Source organism: Antennarius striatus, chromosome 5, assembly GCF_040054535.1.
Source record: "Antennarius striatus isolate MH-2024 chromosome 5, ASM4005453v1, whole genome shotgun sequence".
Classification (NCBI taxonomy): Eukaryota; Metazoa; Chordata; class Actinopteri; order Lophiiformes; family Antennariidae; genus Antennarius; species Antennarius striatus.
Window position 1 is genome coordinate 20,222,669 of NC_090780.1, and position 15,906 is coordinate 20,238,574.

A 15,906-nucleotide genomic window follows, 5' to 3' on the forward strand; every position below is an offset into this window, starting at 1 on the left:
TATCTGGCCTTCTTGGTTGTTACACACTCATATATTATCAAAGTTATGTGTATTTGTGTCTGATTGTGCTGCATGCTGCAAAGTCTGGCCTGGAGTCAGTTCTGAAATGCAGCGTTAGATGAGCGTTGCCTGATGCTGACCCAGAAACAAGCGTAGACTTAACTGGCAGCGACTGCTGCCCTATTAGCCCACAACCATGAAACTCTCACACAGCATGTACAAAACTTAGAATACGTTTACGTGGGTGTTATTCATTCAGAGATTTGCTTCGTTCATCTTTTTTCCCCCCAGTAATTTCTTTTCTGCATCGAGAGCAGAAACGTAGATGCGTGTAGATGTCAATGTTTATCTGATTTCACGTGAGATAACCCAGCGGGATGACGAACAAAAATGACAATGATTTGTGCATGTTTTCATTCTGTGTTTATGTTGCCATGTCAAACGTGAGGAATAGATGTGCCTGGAGTGTTTCCCTCTGTGTCTATTTCAAGCTTGTTTCTTGTGCTTGTCTACGTATGTGTATATTTTCCCATCCCGTTTCTAAAAATAGATCATTTTGCAAACATGGTGCGTTCGAGTGTCCTTTTTGCGCACACACATTCATCTGCATTAGTTTATTTGTGTGGATACACAACATCTTGAGCTTGTCTTAAGTCAGCAGTGTGACAGGGAGCAAGAAAGTGGGTCAGTCATGCTCTCTCCAGGCACAGGGGAGATGGATGGAGAAATGGGTGGATGGATGGATGGATGGATTGTAGAAGATGAGCAGGGAGGCGTGTTTTCCCTTCACTGTTGTGTCTGTGGCAAGGAATTAGGATTTTACAGAGGGGAAAGGGGTGAAGTAAGAAATTACATAAGAAGGCAAGATTCAAGGAAAAGGGTGAGAGGAAAAAGTAGCAGGCTGCAGATCTAGGATTAAAATGAGAAGACAGCAAAAAATGGTATTAAAAGTAGAATGTGGTAATGTACAGAAAATGTACAAAAACCATGAAAATATAAAAATCTACATTGTTTATCAGATAAAGCAATATAATGGTCTACTTAGGACATATTGAGATTTTAATAAACTTGATTAGATATAATGATGTAGATGTTAAGTGTCCCAAACCAAGGGATAAGACCTTATTATAAAAAACCCATGTTTACATGTTTACACCTGAAGGTCTGACACAGGGAACACACACACATACAGGCTCACACACGATCCTGAGTGACATGTGCCCCCTGGTGGCAGAGTTAATGAGCTTGCCCTGGTTATCTGCTTATTAAAAAAGAACAACCAACAACTTTTCCCTCGCGGCCAATTAGAATCCAGGACGTGATGAACACCCATCCCAACAGCTGATTGAACAGTGTCAACAGACGGGAGGAACAAGCCAGGAGCACACTTAACACGGTTAAAAGAATTCTCTGACTCCATCAATAATTCCTCTTTGTTTCATTCTTTACAACCTTATGTTTGCTTTTCATTCATTCTCTCTTTCTTTTGCCATTGTTGTCTTCATCCCACCCATTGCCCTCACACTCTGCTGCCACACCAGCGGTGTGTACTGTATGTCAGTCCGTTGTTCACCTATGTGGGCTGGGTGACTGAGCACACTGCCTCTGATTACAGACCAGCAGTTGCTCATTTATCTCCCTGTGAAATGGAATGAGGGGGAGTTAGTAGGCCAGCTGATGTTATGGTAATATGTCTCTCCTAATAAAAGTGGAAATTTTCAGCTTAGTCATATGTTTGTTGATTAATTAATTTGTAGCTGTATTTGCAAATTGCTGACATTCCTTGGCTTTTATTTCTCTGAATTTCCTTGTTAATATCTAATAGCTCTTTTTTAATGATTTTGCAGCATTTTGCAACATCCAGAATTTTAAAAAAATCACACTAGACACACTAGAGATTAAGGTGAGGATACCTCGACATCCGCCACTTAGATTTGGATTGGTGGGTCACGTGACTTTGTGGAAGATTCACTGAGTTGCATAGCTTTTCCTCATGTACAAGTGGGTACGTTGGTCCATAATATTTCAATGCAGACAGCATGTCCTCTGAGCATATTGCTCTCAGTGTTTCAATTATACATCAAAAGTAGCAATGAATTGAGTAGAGAATTACTGTTTTCTAAAAGCATCTTATGCCTGAATGTAATTTATGAAGGAGTGCTCCCCTGCTGTTTTATTTGGTATAATTTGTTCTGAGGATCTGCTTTTCTTTGTGCTGACACGCCTGTTGTGTTGTGTTTCAAAGGGAGGAGCGCTCGGCTAAATGACAAATGGAGTGTGTGAACAGGACGTCTCACCTGCTCACACACTGATTCCTTTCATGTCGCATTTTCCCCACTGATGTTAGACGTATATTTTTCATTGAAATCAACCTTCAAAAAAGTCATTCCCTCAAGGTTTTTCAGCTTTCAAGCTCCTCTTATCATGTCTCCTTTTCATTTTGTTTCTATATTCTGTTAATCATCTTTCGCTGTGTGAAAGCGCTGATCTGTCCCCGTAGCCAGGGGACATGTTTTAAATCTGGGAGCCAATCAGTCGGCTTGTCACAGGAGACTAATGCTCCCATTGGTCTTGAAATGCCACCACTCAATGAGGGGAGACCATGATGGAGAGCCAAGTGTGTAAAATACTCATGTCCTACCAGTTAATAACGTCGGCCAGTCAATATTCACCTTATTAGCAGGGAAAATCTTGGGTTTGATCATGAGTTGCTTTCACTGTCATGTTCTCTGAAATTGTTGGATGTAAAAGTGATAAAGATGGTCTGAACATCTTGAAAAATGACATACCTGACTGTCTAATCTGTACCAGATTGATAGTAAATGCAAAGCCTGCCTCAATTCTACAAATCATATTGCATGCTCTGCAGGATTGCTTATAGTTCTTGGTGAGCAAATGCTGATGTTTTTGTCAGGTTAGATAAGCTCACCTGTGGTGTTAATGATGGACAGACCAAATAACCACGCAAACAGAAAAATGCATATGAATCCTACTGTCTACATGTGCACATGCGTAACATAGACATATGACCACACCCTGAAGAAGTTTGTGCTCCTTTCACTTCATCAAATGGCAGCAGGAAGCTACATTTACTGGAAGTCCTTTTCACACACTGCTTGCTGAAATGAGTCCTCCTGAAGATTTCTTTTCTGTGTGTGGTGAACAGGGGATCAATGGAAACGATCTTGAACAGAATAAACAGTTGTGGAACTCGGCGACATGAAGCATGAAGTGAGAGATTTCTCCCTGAGTGTTGTGTTTTCCTATCAAGGCTCTACAAGAAGCAGATTTCAAAGAACAAGTTATTATTCTGTTGTTTTTTTCTCTGTGTGGGTGGACAAAGATTTTACCTCATTTCTTCCAAAAATGTATCTACAAGGTCCATTTTGTATTAAATTAAGTCGTTTTTATAAGATCAAGACAGGATTTGATTTAGGACAGGCCTTGAGTCTTCATTTTTATGCTGTTCAGAGACAGGAAATTCATGATTTTTAACTAATGAGGTTAAGTCCATATCCAGATGAAGCATTTCAGTTTTCTGCTCAGTTTAGCCCTTTGCTGCTTTATTTAGTTGTTTGTCTCGGCTGCAAAGGACTTTACAGTATCTAATGGTTTTAGGAATTTTAGGAATTCTTACATATGTTCCTTTCTGTCAGCTCAAACAAAATTCTTGAAAATAAAGCCTTTAGAAATCCCCTACCTTATGTAATGGTATAGATAGACAATCACATAAACCCGGAGGCAGGAGAAACCCACACAAACACACATCAAAATGTTTTAGACAATCTTCCATTACATTGATAGGTGGGTCCATGATACTGTTTTTATGGATTTAACATTGTGTCTTTCTGTCAGTAATACATCATACTTTAATTTCTTCTCCTGGCATAGATTCATAACACATTTATTTTAGTTATTTATACTGAAATCTCAGTATAAATGGAGACTCACTCACTTTGTTTTTGTAATAAGCACTCCGTCCAGATGAGGGCAGCAGACAATGGCTGACTGGGGCCATAATCACCCTCGCCACATTCTCGGCAGCTGTTGCTATGGATACAAAGCCCAGCCAGTGCTGTATAAGCCACATTTAATAGAGGAAAATAGGGTGTAGTGTAAAGCTCAGAGATGGGGATGTTTGTCGAATGCCTTGTTTAAAATCATTCTATGATGCAAGCCATCATTTTTTTACCAGGCAGTTCATATCTGGTGGTTCAGTAACCACCGGCACTTGAAGGCTAGATCGCATATAGGATCCTTAATCTGGTAAGGGGTAAGACTGGGCTCTGTTGGACTTTTTTTCATGCCCCCTAATCACCATGACATATTGTTAAGCTCTGATGAAATTGCTAACTGTAGATAGATGCTGCTGGTTTAATCAATTAAATGGTGATTAGCCCTAATTAACTGATTAATTAGAGCAATGGATGGACTCCTTATTAAAGACCTGATTGCCTCTTTCATGGCTCTACATGCATGTCTACAGTTGAATCCAGTTATTCTTGGTCAACTCCAGCTGACTTCTAAAGCTTTTCAACGTCCCACTTAGATATAGCTAAATTTAACATGAAACGGCACTCTGAAAGAAGGCCTTGATATCTAATGATAGCCTACGCCTGGCGATGTGTCCCTTGATGTGAAGAAGACAATTGAAGGGAAGAGGAAGAAATGTTTGTTACCTTTTATGCCAGACTGTTTATGTATTCTACATCGATACAACACTCAGTGCCCAGCCAAACATGGTGATGCTGCCAAATCGCACTTGGCAAAGTGTAAAACAGGCTGGCACATTGGCATATGACTGCCTTTTCTGCTTTGTCACTTAGACTGGTGCTTTGTGTTGAAAGCCTCACTGTGTCTGCTGTTATCCAATGTGTTGATAAAAGATAAAACATTTCTTAGATGTCTTGTCTTTGTTAAAGAGCCTTTCAGATATTATTACTGATTTATTTCTGGGAAGGTCACGCAATGTAACTGTTACCAATGGTAACACACAACAGTCCCCTATGTTACCATTAACCGTGTGCCAGTGTTAGCTTTTGCCCTGAATGGTCAAGTAAGGATCTACCATGGTCACAGGGATGATGGTCTTTAGTTTAGCAGGCATTTGGTTGAAAATGAAATTGTAAAAACAGTCAAAGTTTGACTTGATCATGCTGTGATATAAAAAAAGGCAAGGACTCATCAAACCTTTTGTGGTGGAAAGCAAGGATGCGAATTGTGTGGTTTACATTTGTCGCCAATCATGTCGAGATGAAAGGTGGCAAATATCCTCAATCTCTTGTGCCATTCTGCCTATCATGTCTTAATGTATTTCACCTTAAAGTCACTGGGATTAACTCTTAGGACAATGAATTTCTGTACCACAATCCATGTAGTTGTGTCTGCTACATCAAGAGGATCGTTGTCATTGTAAGGAAACATCACCCAAGTCAGGATGTCTCAAGCCTGGGGGAACATTGATGTGTTTGACATGTACTGAAGTTGTGGAAAGACAATGGATTATCTGGTCTATATTTTACGTCAACGTTATGCAGATCAATTGAAGGAAAACAGTCTGGCTCATGTGTATATTCCTCTGGAATTGCAGATACAGCATATAAAACTTCCAGTGCTGGACTTCTTTCCAGTAAAATCAATCAAGTCCAAGTGTGGATTTTGGCCTGAGTCCAGGTCTTGAACCAACCAGCTCAGCTTCACCACAACATTACGCACAAATCTCAAGAATGAAAGTCAAGGAATGCTTGATATTACTTGATAATACAAAGATATTTGGGAAGCATAAATTGTATGTTATCAACATCAAGAAAGTTAGCATTGCCCTTTGCTACGTAGTGACGCTACTCATCTGAGCATTAAGACCTCATACAACTTCTGCCATTTCCAAAGCGACGGAAATCCGTCAAACCTTTTACCTTGTCACTACAGGCAGAAGGATCGAGTTACCGTGAAGTTTGTTTTTCCTTGTTGTGAATACAGATGTCGACTGCCAGTGGAGGTTTCCAACTGGTGCCATGTCTGGCACTGCATGTCTGAGCAGAGCCTTGGCTAGCTGATCAGAGTTGAGGGTGCAGCGGTGGGCTCAAGGGGAGACGACTGGAAAGTAGTGGAGCTTTTCACATTTTGGTGGTGTCTAAAACTCTTTTGATGTTTTGTCTGGCTTACTCTGATGTTCGAATTCTGTGACACTCTGCTTTTCCCTACCTCCCTGTCTTGCATAAACCACTTCCCTTCTGTCATGGATTGTGTGCCTCCGTCTGAAAATCTTGCTGTTTTATGGAGCTTATGGAAAATCTATAACAGGTGGGCTGTGTTTGAAGGATATGTCTTTTCTAATTATCTCTTTGTAGAGGGATTTGGCTGTGTGGCTGCAGTGCTAAATGTTCTCAACCCAGCCCTGCCGAATGCCTCCCTGCTATTTCTTGTCTAGGGGTCAAATTGAATTAAGATCATTAAAGCTGGCCTGATCATCCACAATGAGTTAGTCATTCATTTTGCATTGAATATCTACGTTTTGATATTTAATCTTCTTCTTCTTGTTCTTTTTGTTTTGGCTTTTCCCTTCAGGGGTCGCCACAGCGAATCCATTGCCTCCGTCTAACCCTGTCTTCTTTATCCTCTTCTCTCACACCAACTACCTTCATGTCTAATGTTGTTCATAAAAGGTTAACGGGTTAAGGAGATCATAGTTAAACAAAATCAGTGTGATCCAGTCATTCTCTACAAGAATAATCTATGTCTATAATTCAGGTTCAAGATCACGTTTAAATTTCCAGGAAATCACCACTGTTTTTTCTTTGCCATTAAGGACAGCATTGTTTTGTCATGGTAAGCAGTAGCAGTTAATGGGCTTAAAGTGTTAACTTATTTGGTATTAGGGAGGGGGGGTCTAAATTGGAAGAAACTGACAAGCTGTCTTGCAAGATTAAAGTTCTAATATTCTTGACATTTATATATATGAATCTGAAGTCTATTTTAATGTCATAGTGTGCCTCAAATCTGAATGATATTTAAGCAAAAATGTTTTCTGATAGGTGGAGTAAGCCATAGAAGGAGAGGATGATTTTTTTCCTTCATGTTTGGGGTTTCTACAAACAGAAATAATATAAAATCAGAGAATTTAGCAACGTACTTGAGCTATTTGTTATGGTTGACCGGAATACAGACTGAAAAAGAAGAAGAAGTATACTTTATCTATCCCGCAAGAGAAATTACATTGTCACTCAGGTTAGTATAGTATACAGGCCCCCTGAACACAACACACAAGGGGGCCTGTAAGCATGCAGTTAGTACATACAGGTACACATCAAACTACACACATCAGGAGGCAGAGTGATGGGCAGCGGCTTCTGTAACGCTCCCCAAATTGAGCAGCTTGTAGGGGGGACGGCGCCTTGCTCAAGGGCGCCTCGCTCAAGGGCGCCTCGGCAGTGGCTAGGAGGTGAGTCGACACCTCCCACCATCGACTCACACTCGGTTGGATGTTCTGGCGGGAGCGGGATTTGAACCCCTGATGGTGGGGCGTTCCTGTCTTCAAGATGATGCTCTACCGCTGAGCCACTGCTGCCCCAGACTGGTTTGAATTCATTCGTAAACTGGAATTCTGGCAAAGTAAATAATATATCGAAATTATCCTTTTAACTCTAGATGGTTGTGTCGGTATTTCAGGGCTTCTTTATTCCGAGTGTCGCTGAAAGACTTCTGCTCATTTCCATACCGACTTTTTGTTTCATTATAATAGAAGTTTTGTCTACATTAATAATTTCTTAACCTGCCATTGCTAAAACAGAGCAGCTAGCTGTTTAAACTGCTGCAGTGAGTGCCACACGTTAGAAGATGAGATATCTGGCCTTGTACTGCGGATTTTCATTATATATTATCTTGTTTGTACCCGGTGACCCTTGTTTCTCAAAATCAAATCATTATTTGCACTATTTACACAAATATTTACTGACTTAGAGTATTCTCCTCTTTGTCTTGAAAGCTTTCTATTGTGAGCCTGCTGCTAGCACAGTGTGAACATTTTGAAAAAAAAAAAGTGCACTTGGACACAAACTGTGACACAATCTTGCCATGGGAATTTTAGCCAGTTGGGGGCCCATTGCTTCCCAGTAATTGGTGTGTAAACAAGCACAGTGTTGGCTTGTGATCTATTATGAAGATTACTGTACAGTAATATGTCTTTGTGGGAGCGGGCCAGGAGCTTCCTCCTCCTCCTAGGAGGAGATTAGACCTTTCCAATTCGACTATTGACCAAACAGTCATATTGTCTGTGTTTGTGGTTATGAGACAAATTATGTGTCATGTGAGGCATGATTTGAATTTTATTTATTCTGATTCTGCTTTTCTTGTCCTCTTCATGTTGTTTCATGATTCCAGTCCGTTGAAAGTTAAGACAGGCCACTAGCAGGAGAAAAACAAATGCAAAAATGCTTTATACAAGCCATTCCGTATAGCGACTCATAGACTCATATGTTTGTGTCACGTCATGAGATCACAGCCATTGGCTTCGCTTCAGTAAACTGGCTACTACTGTTAGCAATCTGGATGTTCGTTAGCGAAAACCTATGTTGTAGTACAGTATTTGCATTTTAGTCAAGTATTACTTGGTGTTGTCCCATTGTTGAGAATAAGACAAGACGAGGTTATGCTAATGAGTGTCAAGACACAATATGTCAGACTGGGTACGCCATGTAAGAGAAGGTTTAAGATTTAGTTAAAAAAAATTGGGCTTCCAATTTTATAAACACAAAACCTATGGGGTTGTATACAATAGTGACAATTTAAATGTGGTACTAAGCCATATACAGTCCAAAACAGATTTCACTTTACAATTTGACCATAATTTTATTTTTGCTTATAGTTGTATCAAGACTGAAGATGTGTGTATTTTGTTTGTAATTTTATTTTATGAGCCCAGACGATTTGACAGCCAGTGTAAAAGACTCTTCTTTGCAACGCTAACAATCTCAGTCATCTTATTAAACACACTCACGCATGCGCGTGCGCGCAAGCACACACACACACACACACACACACACACACACACACAGACACACACACACACACACACACACACACACACACACACACACACACACACACACACACACACACACACACACACACACACACAGTTTCCATGGAAACAGGATCCAGGGCCTTTTATGACTGGTTGTTTGCCCATGACAACCAAAAATGGTCTCAGCTGCCATATAAAGATGGGAGATAAATCAATATGATAATAAATAATCTGACAAACACTACGAGAAAACCATCACATGTTCACTGTTGCCTGTAGCAGCTTGGTTATCGCATTTAGATCAAGATTTTTCCATATTCATCAGGTTAATTCTTCGATTTTTCTGGTTGTGGTGTATCAAACATCCTCGTCCTGTTATTGCTGTTATATTGTTGTACCATATTGTTGTACCATTTGAATTTCTTTGAACTCCTAGATCCTGGCCACACAGAGATACAGCCAAAATCCAGTCGGGACAGACTTACAGACATTTCCCTGCCGTGCTTCCCATCAGTGGCCTAATGTGTTTCTGAGGTCCAGATGGCGTAGCAGTGGGAGGGCCAATTCCCAGTCCTAGCCAAAGTGCTAACAGTCTCAGTTTTGACTAGCCCTGGCTGTTTGGAGAGGGAGGGCTTACAGCCAGATACCCCTCTGAGTGACAATGGCAAGTGTACAATTCGCGGCAACGCACACAGAGCCTAGCCTCGCTGTGGGTGAACTTGATTAGTTCTTTTTGTTGGAGTCAAATTGTGTGGTCATGTCACAATACACAGAATCATAACGTTGTTGTTTGACTCTCATGCCACCGAGTCTTATTTTTAGTTGTTTTGATGCAGTTACCACATGTTTTCTTATTTGTGTCCACAATGACAGGAAGTAAGCTGAACAAGGACCTTAAGCAATATCTGAACCAGCGCTTCCAGAAATCCTCGCCAGACCACGAACTGCAGCAAACCATCAGAGACAACCTCTACCGTCACGCCGTGCCTTGTGAGTCCTTGACATCTAACGCCCCGCTCGGTTGTTCCTTTACCTCATTCTCTTTGTGTCTGGGCTTTTTATATGAGCCATTCTTTCACTTCCTGATGACATTCTGGCTTTATTCACAAACACACTGTACTTGTTGAGTTCCCACAAAACATAGTTTATCATCAAATATCATGTGACACATCCTCATGACAAAGGCCTAGTGGTTTGGACAATGTTAACTTCTGTCTGACTTTCAGTCGTGATCAGTTTTTAAGTCCATGTGATGATGGAGTAGAGCTGCCTCACACAGACATTCAGGATGCTTATCTAATTAAGCCTGATTATTTCAGGCTAATCTGGGCATGGTTCGACTTGCCTTTCGGACCAATATTGCAGATGTAGTTACCCAGGCAGATTACTTCTTCCTTGAAGCATAGCTCATATTGTAAGTCGATCTGTTCTAAAACAGATTATTCCAAAATTGTCATCTGTTCGCTACCCTCCAAGAAAACAGTGTGTTCATGCTGTACATGCCATCTTCCATCCATGCAGTCAGGATTGTTGAGTATGCTGTAGTGTTTGAACTGGAAGAGGCTGTTGTCTTTAAATCAGAATCCTTTGATAATCCTCGAGGAGGAAATTACTTAATATTCATAGTCTAATATTATCTCATTCCCATTGGATTAATAGCATAAGTATTTGTAGACACTATGACTTCTGAAGCTCTTTTACCCTCTCAGGCTAACTAGCACCTCCTGGCTGTGAAATAATTTTATGGGAATGATAATATACTGTATATTGAGTAATGTATTCATCCACTCTTGAAATTTTCAAGAAAGTAGGAAAAACTCCTAATGTGCTCTTCGTATGAAAATCCATCAGAGCAATTTTGTTATAATCCTGCTAACAGACGCACACGGGTAAAAAGGTAACCTCCAGGTAGAAAGAAATTTGCAGTGTTTTTAATTATTGTCTGCCGCGAGTAATTAACAACCTTAGACAGTACCGTTGGTGCTGAGCAAGCTACGTCGTAGCATCGACAAGTAATAGCCGAGTGATAAATGTGACATCTGCGACTCGCTCTGAGCAGGCAAATAAAACAGAACGATTAGACTGATGAACCGTGCTTCATCATGTCACTCTTTTGTTATACATGATTTATAATCAGCACTGAAATCAGCTGCATGAGCCAATCGAAGCTCATCACCGTGACGATGCTGAAGTTGGAAATCCCAACAGCATGTTTGACTTGAGGATGGAGTAGGGGGATAAAGAATAAAGTAGTATCCTCTACTTACAAAATTAATTGGTTCTGTAAGAAATTTCGTAAGTAGAAAATTTCGTAAGTAGAGACGCGTTTTCCATGCAAATGCCCTAATCCGCCCCAAGCCCCCAAAATTCAGACATAAATGTTTTATAAAGCATAAAAATGCATCAAAAACATGTAATAATTACATGTTACATTTAGATGATTACACAATAAATGTGAGTTGTGCATAATGTAAAAAACAAAGAATAGAGTAAAGAATAAAAACGATGGTTATTTACCTTTTATCTGCTGCCCTCATTGTTTTTTTGCCCTCTTTGATTCATGCGCTCTTGCCTCACCATGCCGAACAACAGAGTGAATTCCAGTCCTCCTTTTGAACTTCTCCAACCACCCACGCAATGCCTTAAACTCCTTAAACTTCCTTTTGTTTTAATAACGTGGCGATTGTAGATGCATTATGGCCATATTCTTTGGCGAGATCAACCAAACGCATCTCTTTTTCAAGCTTTTGTATTCTCTTGCTTTGTTTGGATGGACAAAAAAACTCTTTTCTTCGTCTTTCCTTTTCCTCTTTTCTCCGTCACTTTCTTGGTGTCCATAGCGAATACTCTAATATATTTACATAAAACTATCAGAACACGTCATGGGTCGAGGGCCGAATGACGAGAATGCTGCATAGACACCTATCTAGCTACACACAGAGGTCCCTCTTAGCCAATGGGATGCGAGGATGCTAGGTAATAGCCAATGGCAGAGCAGCTATAAGAATGTTGCGTTCAGGAACCTTTGGGAGCTGCGCATAGTAGCCCATACTGTATTTTTACCTTTCGTAACTCGAAATTTCTTTCGTAAATAGAGTAAATATTTTCCTGTTACTGTTTTGTAAGTAGAAAATTTTGTATGTAGAGACATTCGTAAGTAGAGCTACCACTGTACATAGATGTCCAGTTGCACGGGTGATGAAGAGGTCATTCTATGAAAAGCTTTTTTCTTTGCACAGTACAAATTTCAAGAGTGTCTATCAGTAATACACCCACTTTGCGTAGATTCAACTGAACTTCACGCAGTAAACAAGTATGTGCAGGAAAAAAAAATTCTCCACTTTTTAAAATTAAATTAAAAAAATTAAACTCCTCATATTATTCACCACCTTACGTTTTCCAGCTTTCACAGTTTTTTTTTTTAAATTTATTTTGGACTTTTATTGGAGCACCTCACATTTCCCTTTTATTTTTTAATTTCCCCTTAATGCCTCTCATCTGTCGGCTGTTTAATTAGTTCATTCACAGCCCTCTCACACAAATTACTGCCTGTGTTCAGGAGGCATGTTTAAAGAACTTTATCTGCATTACCTCTTTTGCCATATGTCAGCCAGGCGCTAGTGGAGGATGGGGATCCAAACACGATGGCTGTCATAAACACTTGGTACTGGATGGCTCACTAGTAAAAATCATGGTTTGTTAGAGGTAAACAAAGCATGAAGGTGTTCCCCAGGCCGTGTGTTTTATGGGACTGTAAAGGTTTAGTTGTTGTTCGACGGGTGGGGTGACACACACTGGAACATTACACCAACAAATACATCAGTGCTTGTCCTCCCTTAATGGAAATAAACTTACATTATGGGAGGACGTGAATGAACACAATCTGAATAACAAGACCAAATGGAGAATTGCATAGGAACGAGCCACTTTCTCGATGTACAGTGTTACCATGAGATGCCTAGACAGTTTTGGCCGGTGAAAGTGAGAAGTCAGTGCATGTCCACGATGACGTATGTCCAAAGGTTGTTGGTAGCTCCGTCCATGTGGACGTGTAGGTGTGGGTGTGATTAATGCTCAGAAAACAGGTGGAGAAGCAGATGGAAGAGTGTGGCTGGTGATGCAGGTGGTGATGCTGATGATGCTCCTCTAATTCAGACACACTGAGTTCAACTACGTTAATTTCTTTCATCCTAATTTTAATAATTAATGATAATGCTGCTGTTTTTGTTGTTACTTATTATTATTATTATTATTATTATTATTATTATAAAGTGTGTTTGTTCACATGTTTATTATTATTGTAATAACTGTTTAAGACCTAATTTGTTATATAAGCGCACATTATTTTTAAATAAATTAAAACTCAGTATTAAAAAATACTATAATAAACTGCACTCAAAATGGTTGTATGGAAGTATTGTGTTTGCTCATCTTAAGCAGAGGAAAGCACAAAACACACACCTCAGTCATTACATTCACCTCCTTGTCCACCTTTAGATTGTTTTCTTGAATGACGTCTCAAAAATGTCAGCTGTTCCCAGAATCCTTTGGGATTTCTGAGCATCGCCCCATCTGTTCAGCCATTCCTCCGTTTTTGTTCATTTCATCCCAGCGTTCAACATTCCCAACCTCCTGTTACCTCCAAAAGCCCTCCGCCCCCACTATCCTACTCACCGCTCTGTGACTCCCCCCTTTGACTTCACCCCCCCACTACTCCTACTCATGAAACCACTCTTGTCCTCTCTCTACAACCCTTTCTCCCCCATTTTCGCTTTTCCTTTTCTCCTTCATTTTATCTGTTAATGGATCAGAGCAGTAGCAGAACGAGGATGAGGAGGAAGAAACCGTTGCTCTCTTTGGTTCACACCTTCCTTCATTGCTCAGCATTCTGTGTCTGAGAGCACTGACTAGGTAGCTCTGATCTCTCTGGTGTGTGTGTGTGGGGTGGGGTGGGGGTGGGGGGCTAGCAGTGCAGACGATTGGATGACCTGTATGTTGGCTACGAGGGCAGCTCGGAGGGAGGTGGGGGATAAAGCTGTGGGGATGGAGATGGGGGTGGGGTAGAGTTTGGCTATCAGGGGAAGGGGGGGTGGAGAGGGGAAATGGAGAAATGCAAAAATACTCTCACGCACTCAAATCAAGGCTAGATAGCCAGCCAACCTAACATAAACATACTGTTACATGTATGACTTGTGGTTTTCAGGGCTGGGCTGTTCCGGTCACGCCTGTGGCGCTACATACCAATGCAGCCCCCTCCCCCAGTGCCCGGTTTGGTGAGGTTGCAGATTGCATTCACTGATGCAATCGCATTGTTCCACCTGAACAAAAGAAATACTCTCAGTTGACTCTGGCATTATAGAGCACCACAAGAGAGATTTAGAAGTGAAGTCAAGACTTTTACAAGACAAGAATTTGCATAATTAACATACTGTCTTGACACACATACAAGCGTCTACATTCTTAAAACCAATGTTATCAATGCGTAGTTAAGCATTTCTTAAACAAAAATAAATCAAAGCACCAAGTTTTGACAATAAATTCTTCCTGTAATTCCAGGTGCTTTTGCAGCTTGTGGATTAGACCTTTTATGTAGGTGTGGACAAGCCTTTTTTAGCTCCTGCGAACTTTGATATAGATGTTCCGGAGAAGATTATTTAACAGGTGTTTGCTAAGAAGCCATGCCCAAATCTGAGTTGCACTGTTTCATAGTCTTGAAAAAATGTTGCCTTGTCTTTAACAAAATATGCAAATTTATAAATGAGAGAGACGAAAGATTCAGTACAGGTAGTCCTCAAGATATGAACATCTAACTCGCCAACATTCGTAGCTACGAACAGCCGCGCACTGCCATGTCCAACTGCTGTAGCTCCCCTTTCTGTCGCAATCAATGCTGAGCAGCGTAACATCAACACCCCATGGATTAAAATTTCTCGTCATGTCAAAATAAAAACAAACAAGCAAAAAACTGAGTAATCAAGCATAAAGTGACGTGTCGGACTTTTGATTATCAGTAGGCGCATCATCGCGTCATTCACAAGTGCAGTGAAATGCTTCAGTGTCTTAAAGCTTGGCTTAGGCTCTAAAACATGCATTTGGAACATATTTATAGGTTGTCTGATGCCAGATAGTGAATCATATGACCTTTGACCTTTTCTCCTATTGACATTTTCTTAATGCTGCTCGCAACCCCCTCCTCTGGCTGTAGAGCATAACAAATTATTTCTGCCCAGCCAGAAATTATATATGATATATATTTTATGTAAACCTTCCCAAATGTGTTGTTGTTGGTCTGTATTTTGAGACAATTGATTTCCCACTTTTGCCGCCTCATTCCCCTTGGATCCTTGTTTGCTTTGTCCTGGTATACCTGTTTCCTCCCAGAGCTCATCGCTGGTTTTAATTCCCATTTAGAAATGGTGCATTTCTGTTAGATTTATCTAGCATGTAAATGTTCAACAGCTCTAGCATTATTCTAGTTGATTCTCTTGCCAACCTCTTGACACAGATCATTTTCACCCAGTTTCGGCTGTCTATATTCCTCACTTGCCTTGGGGATTCTTCCACTGACTTCTTCCCTCTTCACGATGGGCATGGATGAATTGTCTGGAACTTATGAAACACCCAGAGCATGTGTATGAGTTGGTGTGTGGAAAGGCACTGTCTGGGGGAAAGAGCAAATCGAAACAGAGTTGTGGGGAGGGGAGGAATGATTCTCTAAGAGCCAGAAAGAATAGGGGTGAGTAGCTGACAGAAGTGGAAGGGGAGGGAGGGGGGTGAGAGCGAGGGAAAGGGGGGAGTTGGGCGGGTGCATGTAGGTGCCTGTGCGACGGGAGACAGCGGGGCCCAGTCAGAGGGAGAGAGAGAGAACTTTGCATTGGTGTCTG

At 40.8% G+C, this 15,906-nt stretch overlaps 1 protein-coding gene across 11 annotated transcripts in view; it reads left to right on the plus strand.

The window, feature by feature from the left end:
* The window catches only part of magi1b (membrane associated guanylate kinase, WW and PDZ domain containing 1b), a 119,262-nt gene that overhangs the window by 44,192 nt on the left and 59,164 nt on the right, over positions 1 to 15,906 (plus strand). For all 11 annotated transcript variants that reach the window (XM_068314340.1, XM_068314346.1, XM_068314343.1 and 8 more), the window contains one exon: positions 9,896 to 10,012. In XM_068314340.1, coding sequence (XP_068170441.1) covers positions 9,896 to 10,012 — 117 coding nt within the window. The remainder of the gene's footprint in view (positions 1 to 9,895; positions 10,013 to 15,906) is intronic.